A 19052-nucleotide genomic window follows, 5' to 3' on the forward strand; every position below is an offset into this window, starting at 1 on the left:
GGGCTGAGCACAGCGTGCTGTGGGGCAGGCCCTCCTCGAGCCCAGCCATCACCACACCGCTGTGCTCTCTTCCCCCCACGCAGTTTTCTGGTTAGCTTTATCTTTTTGTTTTCGATCTGGAGGTGGTGTTTACAGTAAATAAGTGGTTGCACAGGGCTCAGCCTTTTTGATCCCGGTTCAGCAAAGCGCTCTCAGGCTCTGTTTGGAGCACCTGCGTGCGTACCCCTGTGTCTATGTGAAATGATTTGGGAATATTTATGCTTTCAAAGTTAAACATCTGCTTGGGAGTCGGACTTCTTTGTGTTTCACGAGCGGCCACCACTTTTCTCTTGTTCTGAGGGATCTGTGGGGTGTGTTATATTCCGAGCTCGTCTTGTTTCCAACCACCACACGCACTCCTGTTGGGCTCTTTTAATGCCAGAGGATTGTTTCTCCTTAAAACAAACTGCCCATCTTCAGTATTCTGGAGGTTGCTTGCAGGATTTTAGAACTTAGGTCACGTCCAAAGGGCTGCTCTGAGTCCCATTGGGAGAGGGGTTATAACGCGTGGGTCTGATTTTGTGCACACTTGTGAAATTCAGGGTGTATGAGCAGGGACATCCAGGTTTGATTGAGTGTCTTTTCAGCGCTGATGCGATGCCAGGTGTTGTTTAGCACCTGTACATGAATAAAAATGAAATGCTGCCTACAGGGGGTCCATTTCAGCCAGGTGAGGGGTGACAAATCAAAGCCCCCCTGCTCAATGACGTGGAGGGAAAGGAATATCCTGGTATTTCCTGAATGAGTGTGAGAATGGCTAAATCTCCCCCCAAATGGGAGCTTGGCCCTGGTTCTGGCCCATCCTCCTTATGGGATGTGACACATTGGAAATGGCTGGTGACCAGGACGTTTTGGAGCCTAGGCTGGGAAACCAGCCACGTGTGAAACTACCTGGAGGCTTCAGGATCTCTGCAGGCTGTTTGTAAAACCTTTTGTTCCCAGGATGGGGTCATCCAGGTTGGAAGGGACCTCATGACATCTCTAGTCCAGTCTTGCTCAGGGCAAATCACCTGTGGGATCTGAGCTGGTATTTCAGGACCTTATCCAGGCACGACTTGATGTTCTTTGAGGATGAGGACTGCAGAATCTCTGTGGGAAATGCTTTCTATCTGCCTGCCTGTTCTCTTTGTAAGAAAAGATTTGTCACAACCTGTTTGTGCCTGCTGTGTGTCCTACTGAGCACTGTCATGAAAAGCCAGCCTGGCTCCATATCTTCAGTAGATGTTGTAGATTTGGGAAGGCAGCTGTTAGATACCCGGATGCTTCTGGCTGCCTCTGCTGCAAGGATGCACTGCTGATCCGTGTTCAGCTTGCTGTCTACCAGAACTTACTGTCTTTATCCACAGAGGTGCTCCAAAAGCAGATATCTTCATCTGTGTTGTTGCAAGAGGTTTGAAGGTTCTTCCTTTTCCAGGTGTGTGTGACTTGGCGTTTCATCTCATGATGGATTCACCTCTATAGGCTTCCCATCCTCTGGTGGATGGATGTAGCTGGGCAACTTGCCATTGTCTGGACAGCTGATGTGCCTTGGCCATGTACCTTTCTCTGTCTGACAGACTCACCTGTGCCTCATGCCATCCGGTTGGATCCACGTTCCTGATCTGCACACTGCTGGTTACATGAGCTCTGTCCACTGTTTTTGCATCCTTTCCAAAGGAACAGCTCTCTCTAACTTTTTCATTGATCTGCTGCTGTTCTTTGTGCACCGCCATAGGGAATCTATCTTCAGGCACTCACTGAATGGCTTTCTCATCCTCAGGCTGAGGCAACACCTCAACCTCCAGAACTCAAGGCCTGTAATAGCTCTCTGAGGGGAAAACGGCCTCAAGTTGCACCAAGGGAGGTTTAGGTTGGATATTAGGAAAAAATTCTTCACAGAAAGGGTTGTTAAGCACTGGAACAGGCTCCCCAGGGAGATGATTGAGTCACCATGACGAACTGTGCTTAAAAACCATCTGGCTGTGGTACTCTGGGACTTGATTTAGTGTTAGAGTTGTTAGAATTAGGGTAGTATGGATAGGTTGAGTTTGAACTTGATAATCTTGAAAGTCTTTTCCAACCTGAGCAGTTCTGTGGTTCTACAGTTTCCTTGTTGAAGCTCATCGTGTTCTTGTTGGCTGTTTCCTCCAGTCTGCTGAGACCCCTTGGACAGTGCCACTACCCTTGAGCATGAGCACGTTGATTTTTTGCCCAGTTTGGTTCCTCTGGAAAGTGGTTAAGGCCACATCCATTGCCTCCTGGAGACAAAGATGTTAAGCAAGGCAGGACCCAGAGCCCCCATTATGATTCTCCACTTGTTGCAGCCCCCCCTGTAGAGCATAATCCATTTATCCCAGCCCTCATAACCTCACCATCCAACCATGTATCTACCCCTTGTCATCCATATATACACCTTAACTTATTTCAGATTTTGGCCGCTCCACATTTAATTCTCCTTGTGTACCAGGAGCTGGTTGAAGAATCTTCAGCGCTTCATCGTGGCTATTACAAGTGAACTGGGGTTATTTCTGCTTGATTTGCATATCTGGTTAGCTGGTACCTGCACAGAGACAGTGAACTAATCACAGCTTGGGTTCATCAGTGGGGGAATCTATTCAGCACATAGATTTGGTCTGTTATCACACATCACCTTGCTTATGTGGTGATGATGTTTCTTTGGGGGAATGGACTAACAATGTGGCAAGGGCTTTGCCAGTAATATCCCCATTGCACGTGGCTGGTAAGCTTCCATTACACAAAGTGCATGGGGTAGATTTCTGCTTCTGAGTTAGCAGAAATGTCATTACCCAAAATACTGTCATCCATACACTCTGGATGCAGACAGTTCCATTTTAATGGTCATTTTAAGTGCTTGCTGAGGAGGACAACAGCAGAATGGGCTTTAGAGCATGCTTTTCCCATGCAATTCACAACCAGATTTGCTTTCAGCTCTCTGCTGCTCCTGAGTTATGAAACCTCTTGTGTTGGGTTTTTTTTTCAGCTGTTGCTTTTGCGTTCTTGTGATTATGTTCTGTTTTCCCTTATGCAGTGCTCATCTGCGATCTTAATTATCTGCCTCTCATTGCCAACTCTGTGAACTCCGAAGCTAATTTGAGAAGGAAAGTTCTGCCTGGTAATTTTAAAAAATAGGAGGCATTATTGAGGTGTTTTTTTTCCTGGACCAGTGATTAGAATAAATGTGCAGTTTGGAAGCAGAGCTTTGGACTCTTCCCACTTGCTTAAATTAAGACATTGAGAGTTGAGTGAAACCTGTTCTCATTAAAACTAAATGGCTAAATAAGAAAAGTACCTCCTTCTGCTCTCCCCAGCATGCTTCCATGGTTGTCTTATGTTTTGGATTGAGCCTACAAGAAACTCTGAAGGAGTGAGGATCCTGCCTCTCTAATGATCCCTGTTAGTAGTGCCTTGGTGCTCTTGAAGGTCCATGGTGAATGTAGAAGTCAACAGGAGCTTGGCGTGCAAGGGCCTTTCCCATGGTGCTGCTTGGTATCTGCTTATGCACTGAGGTTATTCTATGGAGTTGTAGAATCTCTAAGGTTGGAGGGGCCCTCTGAGATCACCAAGCCCAACTCCAACCCATTCCTACTAACCACATCCCAAGGTGCCACATCTACACATTTCTTGAACACCTCCACCTTTCTTTATGAAGAAGAGGTGTTACAGGTGCAGCTGATCTTTATAGAACAATAACTGCTTTAAGAGAGAAGGTAAAGAAAGAGAAGAAATTGAGTTCTCCCCACTGAAGGGACACAGAAAGCAGCAGTAGGGCACATACCTGCACAGCTCTGCTTATGGATGTGGGTGCTGGTCAGCTCTGTTGAGGAGCTTTTATCAAAGCATTGACTGACAAAGGTGATGTTTGCCTTGAGTACCGTGCTGAAGATGTTTGGTAGGTTCATAGGTTCATAAGGTTGGAAAGGACCTACAAGATCATCTAGTCCAACCATCACATCTATGGTACACATCTTATATTCAGCCAATTCTCTGCACCACTGTACCTGCCCATGGTTCTGGTGGCTGCTGCAAGAGGCTGAGCCTGGGCGGGCTGGTGATGCTCCCCGAGTCACGTCTCATGATTCCTTGCATTTATGTCCCAAAGCACCGTCTTGGAAAGCCAGAGGTAATGACAGGATTGGTTAAATATGGGGAAAAGCCATCAGGCCTGGGGCTGCGAGAGCAGGATTGGATGGAAGTGTGAATACTACGTGGTGTTTCCAGAGCAGTATATAAAATACAGGGTCTCGTAGTCTGTTCTGGATCCTCTTTTTTTTTTTGGTGTGGTTTCTTTGTGTTTGTTTGTTTTTGCTGTGTTTTCTTTTATTATTATGATTTCTTTTTCTTACCCAGAGGAAAATGATATTAAAAATAGAGCACAGAGAAGAATAATATTATCTGAAGACGTGATAAGTTGTGTAGTCCTAAGTAGGTCAAGTGTGGGAAACTGGGTGGTCTAACTAAAACTGCCACCAAGGGGAAGAAAGACTTCCCATTCTTAAGAGAATATAATGCATGAGCGATGAAACGGTCTGGGGGGATGATGAAGGAATGCACTTAAGAGAAAGGGATGAAATAGTGCATAAGAAAAATGTGAATAGTGTCGGGAGAGTTTCTTTTTTTTGGGAAGGGGGAGGAGAAGTTTTTCTTTGGAATGGCCTCTCATGAGAGGGTCTGTAATTCTTGGGCCATTCAAGAAAGGCTCGAGAAGGAAAATACAGGGAACAGTACGTCAGGAGGGAGATGGTTTTGGTCAAATTGGCAGGTCTGGAGGCCGTAAATTTTAGAGAAACCGTTAAAATGTGAATATGGCCTACATATTTTTGGGAATGCTTTCGAACATCTTTGCTGTTCCTTCTCGTCTGCTGAAGTTAAAGCCATGTGCTGGGTTGGGACCAGGAGGATCTGACGTTCAGAGCTTCCAGGCACCGTGTGGGGCTGAAGGGGCCCTCCAAGGCATGGGGCAGGTTTATAGCTGGGCCTTTGTATGGGATCTCCAGCCCAGCTCAGGTCCCTCTTGCTGGAGAAAAATGGAAAGGTTTTCCAGTTAAAGTGCAACCCAAATTAGCTTAATGCCCTGAGAACATTATGATAAAATTGGTTCACGTGCTTCATGAGACGTGATTAGTGGGTCAGCAGTTTGGACCTGATGATCTTAGTGGTCTTCTCCAACCTTGATTCCTCAAGCCACCAGAAATACAGGAATACAAGCAATTTTCACAAAGTCTCCTCAGTGGAGCCGAACAATGGGGTTGATGGTTTCAGCTCCTGGCCAAGGGGACACGTGTTGTCTTCACAGCCTGGTGGCATCTGCGTGGTGAGCTCTGGGAGGCGGTCACACCACGTGGAGAAGCTCTGCAATGAGGTGGGCAGGCAGAGGATGGGACAGAGGGCAGCGGGAGGGAGACCCCAAGAGGGAGCAGGGTGAGGGGACACCTCTTGGCCTTTCCTTCTTGAAGAAGTGCATGAGGAGGGTGAGGGAAGCAGAGAGCAAACCCTCTCGGTGCCATCAGAAAGCTCAGTTGGAGGGGAGGCAAATTCAGCTGGCACGAGATGCTGCGGCATAGTCCTGGAAGCGATCAAAATCTGGTATTAAAAGAGCTGATTGGTTTCAGACCAGCCTTTGGGAGGTGAACTGCTTTAATGACTTCCACGAGGTCCCTGAGGTCCCGCGTGGCTCCGGAGATGGCAGCTTCTGTGCATTCACTAATGGGGAATTAATTACCTGCTGACTTCCATGGGACGTTGCGTAAAGCCGCTCTCGGGGGTCGGTCCTTTGGGGCTTCTGCCTTCAGTGGGGCCCAGCAGCAATTTAATAGGGATGAGACGGGGGGGGAAGCCTTCAGTTAAGGAGTTTGCATCACAGACTCATTGGTAGCAGGCTGTGTTGTTAGCGAGCAGCTTCACTCCCAATCCCAGCAGCGCTGCTGGAGATGAGCAGCTGCCACGTTCAGGGCAGAGATACTCGGGCTCTTCTTCCACTTGTGTAGGTTTTGAGAAATGAAGCAAAGCAAGGTTTAATGGGTGTCTAAAGTCTGATCCTAGCAACGGTTGAGTGGGAATATGGAAGAATCTGGTTCTCCTATTGCACTGCCAAACTCAGAGCAGCAGCACAGCACAGGGGCTTGAGCTCTGGTAGAGTCATAGAACAGCCCAAAGTTGAAAGAGACCCATAAGGATCACTGAGTAGAAGAAATGTAGAAGGCAAGACATGTAGAAGAAACAGAAATTGCCCAAGTGCCCTTTGCTGAGGCCTTCCTAAGGCAGCGTCGTCATGTAACGATGGAGTAGCTGGAGCATCATGAAGTTAGCATCAGGTTTTCTTCTTTTATTTCTTTGTTTTCTTGGTAGACGAGGTCGGTGCCTGGTGCCTTTCTCAGGCAGGTGATATTTGTTGTTACATCTTGTTTGTTTTGTGAATTCCAAATGAGATTTGGTCTCTTACCAGTTCAAAGCAAGGCCCTGTCCCTTCTCTGAAATGTGTATAATCCAATTTCAGACATAAAACAGGACGGGCGTGGGGGAGGGAGAAACAGGCAGGGAGAAACCAGCAAGGTTTTACATAGCCCGGGGGACCTGGAGGGCTCAGCAGGTAGATGGCATCTGAGGATCCGTGTGGCTGCGTTGCCCCACCTGGGTGGGCTGCTCAGATGTAGCTTATGGTAAAACCAAACCCCTGCAAAGGCATGGCCTCAACCACCAGCACCTTGTCCCCTCTGCCATGCCTGCCACGCGTGGGTGATGCTCATGGAGGAGAAACCCATGAGCTTGGGTTTTGGGAGCAGCTGGCTCTCATCTAGAGGCTCAGACCTCATGGTGGGTGAGGCATGGCAGTGAAGGGTGAGAATGAGCTCAGAGACTCCTTTATTTTTTCCTACTGAAGCGGCCAGTCTGATCAAACAGGTATTACCCACCCAAACATGTTTTCCTTAAACTCTCTGATGTTTGTGGCTTTGCATCACTGAGAATCAGTGCAAGAATATCTGCTGCTCCTTTTGGCATTGCTGGACCCCTCTTGATGTTCAACACTAGAAATCTGTTTGTCTCACTGTCCCTACCGTTAGGTAGAACAGATGTTTGTCCAACAGGATCATAGATCTGAGTTGGAAGGGACCCTGAAAGGTCATTTAGTCTGACTCAGGTGCACTTGGACCTGTATTTGGGTATATTCCACTTAGTGTTCGGAGTATAATTGGCCTTCATTAGGTACTCGGATTGAATTGTGCAGGTATGCTGGAGGAAAGCGTGCTTTGCGTGCTTGATGGATGCAACTGAATGATTAAAGCAAAGGCTGCTTACTTGAATTCATCCTCTCTGCTTTCCAGGGTGCCCGAGAAACCTTTGAGAACTACTACAGGAAACAGAGAAGAAAACAAGCCCGGCTGGTGCTGCAGCCTCCTTCCAATATGGTATGGCCATGCCTTGGGTGGTGCTCAGGGTCCCTCCTGATGAAGCAGCCCAGGGTTGTCCCCGTGCACACTGTGCCTCATGGGTGGTCTCTTCTTTCTTTCCCATTTTTGCTCTCCTTTATTTTAATCTCTGCTCACTTCTCCTCTGTTGCAGCATGAGACTTTGGATGGCTACAGGAAATACTTCAACCAAATTGTAGGGTAGGTGTACTTTTTATATAGGTGCTTGCTAAATGTGTGCATGCTGTGTTTGTGAGGAGCCCAGAAGGGAGGAGAGAGGAGGGAGCGTTGCTCTTTTTTTGACTGTCCTTCAAAAGGAGACAAACCAGGAGAAAACTTGATGAACTTTGCTGCATGCATCCATAAGAACCCGCTAGCTCTGGTAGCACCACCTACTTGCCCAGTTAATGAGGTGAATAGGCCCTCTGCCTTAATGATTCATTAATATTTGGCAATTATTTGATTCTTGTCTTGCTAAAGGAGGTGAGTTCAGTGTGTTGCTGACCTCCCAACCCAGCTTGGGGCTCCTGGGCTGGATTTTCCCTACAAAATATAACGGAGGTTTTGCTCATTACTGTTTCAAGTGTTGTTGTTTTGGGACACTTGCCCCCTGAAACGTGCTGCTGCTTTTGGACCAGTCCATTTGATAAATGAGGACTGGAGTGAACTGATTGCCTCTAAATGGTGCTGAGAGCATGGGGTAGTGAGCAGCAGAGTGTTTTCCCTGCAGTTAAAGTGTTCTCCCTGCAGTTAACCAATTGTAAGGCCATTGCTGCTGGCTGGGGCAGAGTTCAATCAGCAGTTGGTGTTCAAGTAACGGGGTGGGGAAGCTCTGCCTTTGTGTGTGCACAGAGGTGCATTACTGGGAGCAGCTGGCTTTTGGCTCACAGCTATAAAGCAGCATGGCATCGTAGGAAACACTGTCCTGTTAAAAAATAGGCAAAGAAAGTACCTATCCTTAGCCGTATTTGGGACAGATGCTGCAGATCCGTGCTTGCTGTGTGCACGTGCCATCTCTGCATGTCCCTCACATCTTTTGATGCCTTGAAACCCACGACTATTGATAATTTTCTCCTCTCCATCCAGGTTTTTTGTAGTGGAGGATCACATCTTGCATACGACGCAGGGCTTGGTAAATAGAGCCTACATTGATGAGCTGTGGGAGATGGCGTTATCAAAAACTATTGCAGCACTAAGGACACACTCAGTAAGTAAAAGCCTCGGGTTTCTCAGCTGTTGCTTGAGTTTGGTTTGACGTGCTGGAAACACTGGCTGTCACAGCACTGCTCTGTTTTGACTTTTTTAAGCAGCAGAGGGAACACGCTGCAATTCCTCTAAAAGATTTCTTCAGCTCACAGAAACACAGAACTGTAGGGGTTGGAAGGGACCTCCAGAGATCATTGAGTCCAACCCCACTGTAAAGCAGCTCCCAGCCCAGGGTGCACAGCTCGGTGTCCAGGTGGGTCCTGAACGTCTGCAGAGGAGATCCACCACCTCTGTGTGCAGCTCCAGTGCTCTGTCACTGCACTGGGGAGGAGTTCCCACACACATTGGTGCACGGCTTCCTATGCTTCAGTTTGTGGCCACTTCCCCTCATCCTATGGCCACACACTGCTGAGAGGAGTCCGGCCTCGTCCCTTTGCTCCTCAGATATTGATAGAGGTGGATCAGATCCCCTCTGAGCCTTCTCTTCTCAAGGCTGAACAGCCCCAGCTCTTTCAGCCTTTCCTCATGCAGGAGCTGTTCCTCGCCCTTTATCATCTTTGTAGCCCTCCATTGGACTCCTTCCAGCAGATCCCTGTCTGTTTTGTACTGGGTTGCCCAGAACTGGACTCAGTGCTCCAGGTGAAGCCTCACCAGGGCAGAGCAGAGGGGAAGGTTCACCTCCCTCGACCTGCTGGCCACGCTCTTATGGTTCTTTTGGTTCATTTGCTTCTTGTTGCACTGTTTTTCCCTGTACCAAACTTGCAATACCTGGGGAGGCTGAAAACGAGAAAACAGCGCTGCAGTGTTTTCCATTGCTTGGCTCATCAATTTTGAAAAGCACCAGCAGAGGGAGTCGGGTTGTCCTGGAGAACTGGAGAAAAAAGCCTCCGTTATTTGGCACTACGATCCTGTCTGGTGTCCCCTTAAAATGAAGGGCAGTGAATGAGCTGCTATCAAACGGTGAATGGTTTGTGCTTGGAAAGGTGAAAACTATGTTCCTTCCTCTTTCGTGCTGAAAGAAGTTTGGAAAAAAAAGAATAGTTTGTTTCTCTAGTTTTGCATGACCTGATATAATACTGCAGTGTCTCAGCTGGGAGCACTTGAGTTGTTTTGGTGTTTCATAGCTTGCTGAAGAGCCGCACTATTGGTTTATGGGATGGATAAAATGATGCTTGAAAGAAGAATCTTCAGTGACTTTCCCCACATCCCTTTTCATATTGCTGGATGTGCACGATCTGTTCACCACTTTTACCACCATAACCAGCAGACATAGGTGCTGCCAAACTTACTGCAGGAAGTGCCTGCCGGGAGTTTGTTTCAGTAATCAAGAAATTTGCCACAGTTTCTTAATGCTGTTACTGTGGTCTACTCTGTCATCTGAATAAGAAAGACACAGAACTCTTGGAACAAAGGAGGGCCACGAGGATGATCAGAGGGCTGGAGCACCTCTCCTATGAGGCAAGGTGGAGGAAACTGGGCTTGTTTAACTTGGAGAAGAGAAGGCTCCTGGGAGGCTTCATCGTGGCCCTCCAGGACTTGAAGGGAGCACATAAACAGGAGGGGGAATGACTGCTGACATGGATTGATAGTGATAAGATGAGGGGGAATGGTTTTAAACAAAGACAGGAGAGATTTAGGTTGGATGTCAGGAGGAAGTTTTTCACTCAGAGGGTGGTGACGCACTGGAACAGGTTGCCCAGAGAGGTTGTGGATGCCCCATCCCTGGAGGCATTCAAGGAAGGGCTGGATGTGGCTCTAGGCAGCCTGCTCTAGTGGTTGGTGACCCTGCCCATGGCAGAGGGGTTGAAACGAGATGATATTTGAGGTCCTTTTCAACCCAGGTAATCCTATGATCCTGTAATGTTTAGAGATCAGTGCTGTGCGTCCCGTGTTGCTAGTGGGACTTGCTGGAAGGTTTTTGGACAGGTTGAGGCTGTTCCAGTTCTTCCCATTCAGCCAAAAGTAACGCCTGGATTTTCTTCCTTTCTGTAGATCAGGACATCTTTTATCATTTCTGATAGCTTCAGGGCATTATCTTTCTTTCTGACTTTCTTTTTGGAGAGCAAAATGGAAAATGCGTCTCTTCCAGTCTTCCCCATTGATTAATGGAGCTGTTCCTCCTTGAGTTTCCAGTGAGCTTTAAATCTCAGTCTCTTTTTTTTTTTCTTTCCCCAGCATATGATCACTGATTCTATATTTGGTAAGAGTCTGTCTGAAATGTTACATATTTCAGCAGAGCTGAGGTTTTCTGCTGGTGTACACATAGGTTGAGGCTCGTGTGGGTGATGCTGGGTGTCCCTGGGGTGATGCTCAGGGCTGTCACGAGGTGCAGTCGTGTCTTCGGAGCCTCAGGCAGTGCCCTGACCCACAATAAATACATACATCTGTTGTAGTTCTGACCATTATGTTGCTAAAAGGCACACAGTGTGTTTTTCCTCAGCCTGAACCTTCCACTTAGCAGTGCAGCCTTGGCGTGGGGCTCGGGGATGCCTTGCTGCAGTGCTTCATTACCATTAGGCACAGCACACTAAATATTACATGAGGGGCTCTGCTGTCTTCTTGCCATGGCGATGCTCTGATTCCCTTCATCTCCTCTTGCTTCCCCAGCAGCTCCTGGGTAATCTTAGAAACACTTCAGGTATCTGGAGAGCAACTGAAATCCTTATTCATCACGGAGAGCCCCAAGAGCCATGTGCTACCAGGAGAGATACCCTTATCAGCGTGCCTTCCCGTGCCCTGCGAGCCCTTAAAGCATGGGCTGTGTGATAAACACCACTGATCCCAGGGCTGCACGGCGTGCCTATGTATTATCACTCGAGTGATAAGGCAGGAGGGCTGAGGACAGTGTTTTCCCTCATGCTGTGCTTTAAAATGTGTTTTAATGATCCCTTCTTTGCAGTCGTATTGCTCGGACCCAAGCCTGGTGTTAGACTTGAAGAACCTCATCGTCCTCTTTGCAGATACACTCCAGGTAGGTGTCTGTTGTCTGTTGGCCACTGGGTGTGTTTGCAGTGAGAATTTGCATGCAAGCTCCCTAAACTCAACAAATGCTGCTCAGAGGCAGCTCGTTAGCTGATGTCGTTGCTCTGTTCCTCCACTCGTGGCAGGGATACGGCTTCCCAGTGAACCAGCTCTTTGACATGTTGTTGGAGATCCAAGACCAGTACAGTGAAACGCTGCTGAAGAAATGGTCGGGAGTTTTCAGGTGAGAAGCTCTTTTAGAAAAATCACAATGAGATTCCTTACAAAGTCCTTTCAGCCGAGGAATAAAAGTCTTACTTGAACCATAGAGGCATAGAATCACAGCACAGAAGAGACCTTACGACCCCCTCCCAGCTGTAGCTTTCTTTCTTTCCTCCTTTCTAGAAATATACTCGATTCAGATAACTACAGTCCCATCCCAGTGACAAATGAAGAGGTTTACAAGAAAATAGTTGGACAGTTCCCATTCCAGGACGCCGAACTTGAAAAGGTAACGTGAATTGACTGGCACCACGTGTCACCCAGCACACTAAAACCCCACACCTTTGTTACTGGCACTGAGAAATACAGATGAGAAAGTCACAACAAGACCAGACAAAAAGAGAAAAGAGTAAATAGACTTTCAGTGTGCTGAACTTCTCCTGGCATGGATGAGGAGTACCTCCTCAGTTTTGTTTTCAGAGCACGATGTGCTATTGCAGTTCAGCATCACTTGCAGTAGAAGGGAGAGAGATGAAACTATCTCCTTCCATTGCTATTTTAATTCCCATTTTATGAACTGGTGTCAAGTTTAACTTGTTTTCATCTAGTACTAACTGAAAAAAAAGACATAAAGAACAACAAAAAGAAGGAAGTGGTATATCTTGGCTTTTATAAAAGCACGTGCACGCAGAACCTAAGAGTGTAGCCAGATCTGACCTAGGCAGTGTCCCTTAAAAGCACGCTTGGCCTTGTGCTCCACATCTGGCAGCCAGCGAGCTCCAAGCCTGGCGAACTTAATTATGGCTGGGAGGGTTTTTGGTCCAAGTCAAGTGATTTCAGAGAGCCTGTGTCCTTCCCTAAGACTGTATCGCAGGGTCCAGGTTTTACTGTTGTGCTCTGCACCTCCCAGCCACGTCTGTGCTATGGGTGAGGGCGAGCTAAGGAAGATTTGGTTTGTGGGGGGAAGGACATCTGTTTCCTCTTGGCTTTTGTGCTGTAAGCAAGTGCTCACCTCGTGCAGGAGCTGGGGAGGTGACCAAGCAAACTGCCTGTGCATGGTGGGCAGTAAAAGCAAAGGAGTCCTCTGACAGGGTTCATATGAATGAGGGAGTTGGGAGAGAGAGAATAAGAATCGCTTTGTGCTGCCTGTTCCCTTCCAGCTACAAGTCTCCTTCCAGCCTGTTTCAGACTCCAAATCCCTTATGCACCCATGTGCCATTTGTAAGTGATTATCTGGTCTTTCACTTGGCTGAAATGTTTATATAATATACAATAAATGCTGGCTTGTTGTTTCATTGCTGGACTTAGCTAAATATTAGAATTAATTTGGCTGCTTGGAACACGTTACTGGAAAGCAGTCGTCACTCTGGGCTGGCTGTGAGAGTGATTCTCCCTCTTGGTGATCTACTTTTTGACTTCAGTTCTCTCCTGTACTTTACAGCAACCGTTTCCAAAGAAGTTCCCCTTTTCTGAGTTTGTGCCTAAAGTTTACAATCAGATCAAGGAATTCATCTACGCCTGCCTGAAGTTTTCAGAAGACCTTCATTTGAGGTATGAGATGATTGCGTTACTGTCCTTGATAATCCCAAAATCACACAGAATTGTAGGGGTTGGAAGGGACCTCTAGATATCATCGAGTTGAGCCCCCAATAAAGAAGTTTCGTTGGCATTGAAGTATCTCAGTGTGGTTAAAAGATGAGTTCTCAACCTTCCATGCCACTCAGCTGTGTCCAGGATGGAGGTGGCTGCAGGTCCCCTTGGAGCACTGACCTTCTTTATGTACAGAGGGCTGGCCAAGTCTTCCAAATATCTCCCTTACTTAGGGAAAAAGAGCCCAGTGCCTTGCTAGGTGTGTAAAAGGGGAGGAAGAGATGATGGTAATTGGATGGATCTGGGCTTTCCAAGAAAGGTAGGTCAGTGCCTGGTAGTAATGGCTACACAGCTTCCCCACGTTGTGTTGGCCAGAAAATTGATTTTACCCTGCGTGGTATTGAGTTCTGGCTTCTGGTTTAGGGGTTTATTTATATGTATGTTTATTTCTCACAGAGAATATATACAAATAATCTGATTTATTTGTGTATATATATATATAAAAACCTCAGAAATATTCTGTGATTTGTGTTTACCATCCTTTCTCCATCCCTAAGCTCCTAGATCCTGGGCTGGTGTGTGAGTGCTGAAGTGGAAGACAGCTTTATTAGCCAGGAATTGCTTTCATTTTGCACCCAGTGGGAGGTTTTACCTTGGCAGAAGCATCAGAAGAGCAGAAGGACCTCTTCACTTGTTCCTAGCGTTCTCAGTGCAAAATCTGGGACTGTACACAGGGTTTCATCTCCCTGGGTAACTCTGTGTCCTAGCTGTGGGTGGCCCCTGTGCTAACGCGAGGCTCAGGCAGTGTTTTGGGGTCTCACCAGATGTTAGGGTGGCTACACCGGGTTCTTTGTGAGAGGGATGGTAATTTTGAGAGCAGGATGTGGCAGCCAGTGACTGGTGTGCAGGCGTGGGATGTTTCTCCCCCTCCTCGTCTTCAGCCTCAGCCTTTCACTGGTGGCAGGTTGCTCTCTTTGGTGCCTCCCAAGGCTCTTAACCTGCAGGTCACCACTAAATGGCTCTGTTTCTACGGCCGGCGGGATGGTCCTATTTCACACGGATGCTGGTTTCACCGAACCCCTCCGCTGGCACTTCCCTCGTGACTTTTGTGCTCTTCACCATTACGGAGACGATTGGGTTTGTCAGGGAATGGAAGAAAAGCGCTCCCTGGGGCCCCTCCTCGGGGTCCCCCCGGACAAGTTATTAAAATTCCTTTCGACATTGGATTTTCCAGCCCTTTTTTGAGGAGTGGTTTGGGGCTGGGGGAGGGGAGCCGAGCTCTCTTGGACTTTCTAGCCAAACATTTGGAATATTTCTCTGAAAACCCCTGTTGACACTTTCTTCATTTCACCCTGACAGCTTGAATTAGGTTTTATTAGGAAGCTTGGCTACAAAGCCAGCAGCAAGTTTTCTTTCTCTTCTCTTTCTTGTTCGTCTTTGGTTGTCATTTACCTTGCACCCTGGAGTGATTGGGGTCAGCCCGTCAGTCACGGGGGGCCTGAAGGTCATGACTACTGCTATGGGATATGGGACATCAGCTGTCACTAACCCAGACAGTTTGCTTAAACGCTCCGCAGTCTTTTCCTGAAGAACAGAGCCCGTGGCAGAAAACATAGCTTGTATTTTTTCTAATTATTATTTTAAACCAGCTCCTTGTATTTGTTGGACGGGAGCAGACTCCTTTATGTTGATATGCTTGTGAAAGTTGTTTTGCTTTTTAAAGTATTTGAGGAGAACGTGGAGCTCACCGTGCATTTACAGGGGTTGCAAATTCTTTTGGTTTGGCTCTATTAATTTGATTAGGAGAAAGAAAACCTCCTTTATGCATTCAGCATTTCTCCCTTTGGAAAGAAAAAAAAAAGCCAACAAAAAAGCGTGTACACGATCTCATTGAGGAGACTCTTTAAAAGCATCCACTCACTGGAAGGCTTCCACCCATTCCGGTGGAATTTCCCATTTTAAAGATAGGGAATATCTTTGGAAAACAGTGGGGAGCAGAACAGAGAAGTGGGACATGGCAGCTCTGATCCACCAGGACTTGGGTTGTTTTTTTTTCCCAAGCAAAGCAGCGATCCTGAAAGGGCTTTGGGTACAATGATTTAAAGTGCTGCAAATAATTTAGGTAACAAAATTATTATTAATAATAAAAAATAAGAGCCTTGAAGGCCTAAATCAGCAGCATTTTTGGGCGAGCTTCTGCTGCACATTGGTTCAACTTGGAGGTGCTGGACAAGGGATGTGTAGCACCCAGTGCTCATTGACTCTTCTTTGTGGCCCTGCTGCTCCTGGTCACATCCTACTCAGAATCAGACTTCTTCCAAGGAGCACTCCTGCTTTGCTTTCATGGTGTGTGAACCTCGTGGGAAAGAGAATCATACAACTGCTCAGGATGGAAAAGACTTTCAAGATCATCAAGTCCAACTTCACAAGTCCTTGTGCTCTGCTTGCACCCAACTGCAGGGCTCACCTGGCTGCTTTACCCGACATGTAACTATCATTTCAGCTTTATTTCTAGCCTACATGGCCAGCTAACAAATAATAGCAGGGTGCCTTTGGATACAGCACTTGAGTTCAGAAAAAACTTGGTTAGGAGTGCTTTGAAGAGGTAAACACTGTGTGGGAGTGCTGAGCATTATGAAGCACGACTTGCTCATGTCATGGAGGCTCTCGTGGATGAAACGTCACTGTGATTCCCACTGGTGAAGTTCCCACTGGAACCAGCACAGCGTTTGGTGACCCTGCAGGGAAGGATGGGACGCCCAGGGCTGGCAGCACAGGGCAGAGACCAGCAGTGTGAATGTCACGGGCAGTGCACACAGCCAGCCCTGGCCTTGTTGGATTTCGGTGCCCTAATAACAGATTGATGGCTGAATTCAAAAAGCAAGCTTGTACAGCACAACCCTAGTTGGGTTGTTTTGGGGGAGAAAAGCTGACATCATGTCCAGAAGTGCTCATTTTCCATCTACCACATCACCACTGTGCTCCACTCTCGGCCTCCTGCGCTTCCAAAATCCTCAGGGATGGGCTCAGTGAATCCATGATTTCATGATCTTCCCTTACGCATCCCCAAGGGCACCCAGTGCTGGTGGAGGCACAGCTTCATGTGCCATTTACTCCGTGCACCATTTATTTTTTTGCCCTTTCTGAGCATGGCTCCAGCCCTTGTTGCTGTCCATCTCATGGTTCCCACACTCTGCTGGCAGCAGCAATCAACTCCCCCCATGCCACGAAGTCCCCTCGTGCCACCATGGTGCTTTCTTTGCCATCTGTGGACCATCACAGCATTGGGTTTAATTGTTCTTGCTATATTTATCCGTGCTATTGTCTGGTGGAGAGGACTGGGGACAGTCTGGTCCTTCCTGGGGGATGATGGGAAGCCTGTGCTTGCGTGTGCTGGGGTTTTGCTTTTTCTTTTTTGTTTTCTTGAAGTAAAACCTTCTTTGAGAGCCATCAGCACAGTAAGACTCAGTGGCCAGTTTCTCTTCCCTCCACATTTCATTCCACGCTTTTGAAACGTCATCATGGAGCTGACATTCCAGCCCTGCCAGGAGGAGCCCGGGGATGTGAGACATGACATGGGTTCGCCCTGATCATCACAGCACAGGAGGTGTATCCACACAAAAGAAACTCCCAGGGATCAATAGCAATGACCCAGAAGAGACCAACGCTGAGACTTTGGCTGGTGGCATTGCAGTTAGATTATCAGGATCCTGCTGAGCTGCTGGTTCTGTTCTTGCATCCAGCTGGGAAGGGGATGGAGGTCAGCAGGAGCACAGCCCAGAAATGCTGACTTTTCAACCTCAGGGAAAGGGCAATGTTACAGAAAGCTGCTGGTGAGCTCAACGTGGCGAGCAGCCACCATGTGTATGGGGAGTTGTGCAGCTGGGCTCTTCCTTGGGAAAGCTGTAGCAAGACACAGCTTTCAGCTGGCTGGGACAGGAGAGCAGCTCGACTCAGTGACACGCACAGGGAGTAGTGATCTCCACTTCTCCTGGGGACCTCAGGGCTTTCCATGCAATTCTGATTCCTGAAGACTGCTTCACAGACTCAGAGGGGTTGAAAGGGACCTCCGGAGATCCCCCTGAAGCAGTTCCCTGCAGTAGGTTGCACAGGAAGGCATCCAGGTTAGTTTTGAATATCCCCAGAGATATTCAGAGCTTGTGTCAGGGCTCTGTCAGCCTTCAAGTCAAGAAAACATTCCTGCCTCGTTCAGGTGAAACTCCCTGGGCTCCAGTTTGTGTCCAGTGCCCCTTGTCCTGGTGCTGGGCACCACCAAACAGAGCCCAGCCACATCCTCCTGCCCCCCACCTTTCAGATATCAAACAGCACTGCTCAGATCCTTCTCAGCCTTCTCTTCTCCAGATGAACAGCCCCAGGGCATTCATCCTGTCCCCTTCTGGAGATGCTCCAGGCTCCCACCATCTCTGCAGCCCTCCACTGGGCTCTCCCAGCAGTTCCCAGTCTACCTTGAACAGGGGAGTCCAGCAGTGGGTACAGTGCTCCAGATGTGCCCTCCCCAGGGCAGAGCACAGAGGAGGAGCACCTCCCTTGCCCTGCTGGCCACGCTCTGTGCCATACAGCCTACGGTCCCACAGGTCTTGGCCATCAGAGCACCCTTCTGGCTCACAGTCACCATGTGGTCAACCGTTAGTCAACTGTTGGTCAACCACTGGTCAACCAGGTTGTTCTCTGCAGAGCTCCTTTCCAGCAGCTCATCCCCCAACCTGAACTGATGCGTGTGCACTAAGTGTTCAGGAAGAATGAGAGGGTCTGGGAGAGCTTTCAGTCTTGCTTGTCCAATTCCAGGTACCCAGGGTGGGCTCTGTGTGCCTGCTCTGACATTTACCATAGAGAAATTCCCAGGTGTGTGCTGGGCAGAGGATGGCAACGCCTGACCCCTCTCTCTGGGCACCTCGGTAGCAGTGCCCCGAGCTGTGCAGCAGCGCTGCGGGCACTGCAAGCCTTGCTTTTGTTTCCCCTGTCGATCCCTGCTTTGTAATCTGGCCCATTTGTCAGGTAAAACAGGATAAGGAGCAAAAGGTCACGGGGTTGATTTACCAGGAGCCTGAAAGTTATTAATGTTTCTCAACCTTGCAGTTTGAAATTTTCTCTGCCATCAGCTGCCTGTCACTGCGCTGCCAGAGATAAAGCCCCGTCGTGTCAGGGCTAATGCAGGGCCAACAACAGATCAAAGGTGCCGGTGACAGGGCTGGCTTCCAGGCCCTGCTGCAAGAAGCAGAGGTTGCACCTTGCTGGCATGCGCTGATGGAAGGGCACAGCGGGGCGGCCCTGCAGCCAAAAGCAGAAAGCCAACCCCCCCCCCCCCTCCACTCCCCCCTTGGCTTGAGCAATACTGAGCTTGCAGTCATCTGGCAAAGGCCACGGACGTGTTAGAATCTCATTTACTAAAAAGAGAGAGAGAGGGAAAAGAAAAAAACACAAAAAAAAAGGCCAAGCGATTTTTCAGGTCTTTGATTTGATCTGGGTGTGCAGAATTCCTGCTCTGTTGTGCAGGGCTCAGTGCATCGGTGAGAATGGTGTGGGTGACCCCTGCCCTGTGCTGGGTTGGCCCCCTCTAAGAGGAGAGGCACGAGGATGTAGGTTTGCCAACGTTTGCGTGCATGAAAAGGC

General features: G+C 48.2%; 2 protein-coding genes across 8 annotated transcripts in view; both read left to right on the forward strand.

Moving 5' to 3' along the window:
- Positions 1-19052, forward strand: part of SFXN5 (sideroflexin 5) — a 377058-nt gene that overhangs the window by 230640 nt on the left and 127366 nt on the right. The window lies entirely within an intron of this gene.
- EXOC6B (exocyst complex component 6B) overlaps positions 1-19052 on the forward strand; it is a 234929-nt gene that overhangs the window by 122033 nt on the left and 93844 nt on the right. For all 7 annotated transcript variants that reach the window (XM_065736004.1, XM_065736005.1, XM_065736007.1 and 4 more), the window contains 7 exons: positions 7359-7442; positions 7597-7643; positions 8529-8649; positions 11548-11619; positions 11756-11853; positions 12015-12120; positions 13273-13382. In XM_065736004.1, coding sequence (XP_065592076.1) covers positions 7359-7442; positions 7597-7643; positions 8529-8649; positions 11548-11619; positions 11756-11853; positions 12015-12120; positions 13273-13382 — 638 coding nt within the window. The remainder of the gene's footprint in view (positions 1-7358; positions 7443-7596; positions 7644-8528; positions 8650-11547; positions 11620-11755; positions 11854-12014; positions 12121-13272; positions 13383-19052) is intronic.

This window comes from Cyrtonyx montezumae, unplaced genomic scaffold, assembly GCF_038088225.1.
Source record: "Cyrtonyx montezumae isolate F1298 unplaced genomic scaffold, pur_monq_1.0 scaffold_2, whole genome shotgun sequence".
In the NCBI taxonomy this organism is placed as follows: Eukaryota; Metazoa; Chordata; class Aves; order Galliformes; family Odontophoridae; genus Cyrtonyx; species Cyrtonyx montezumae.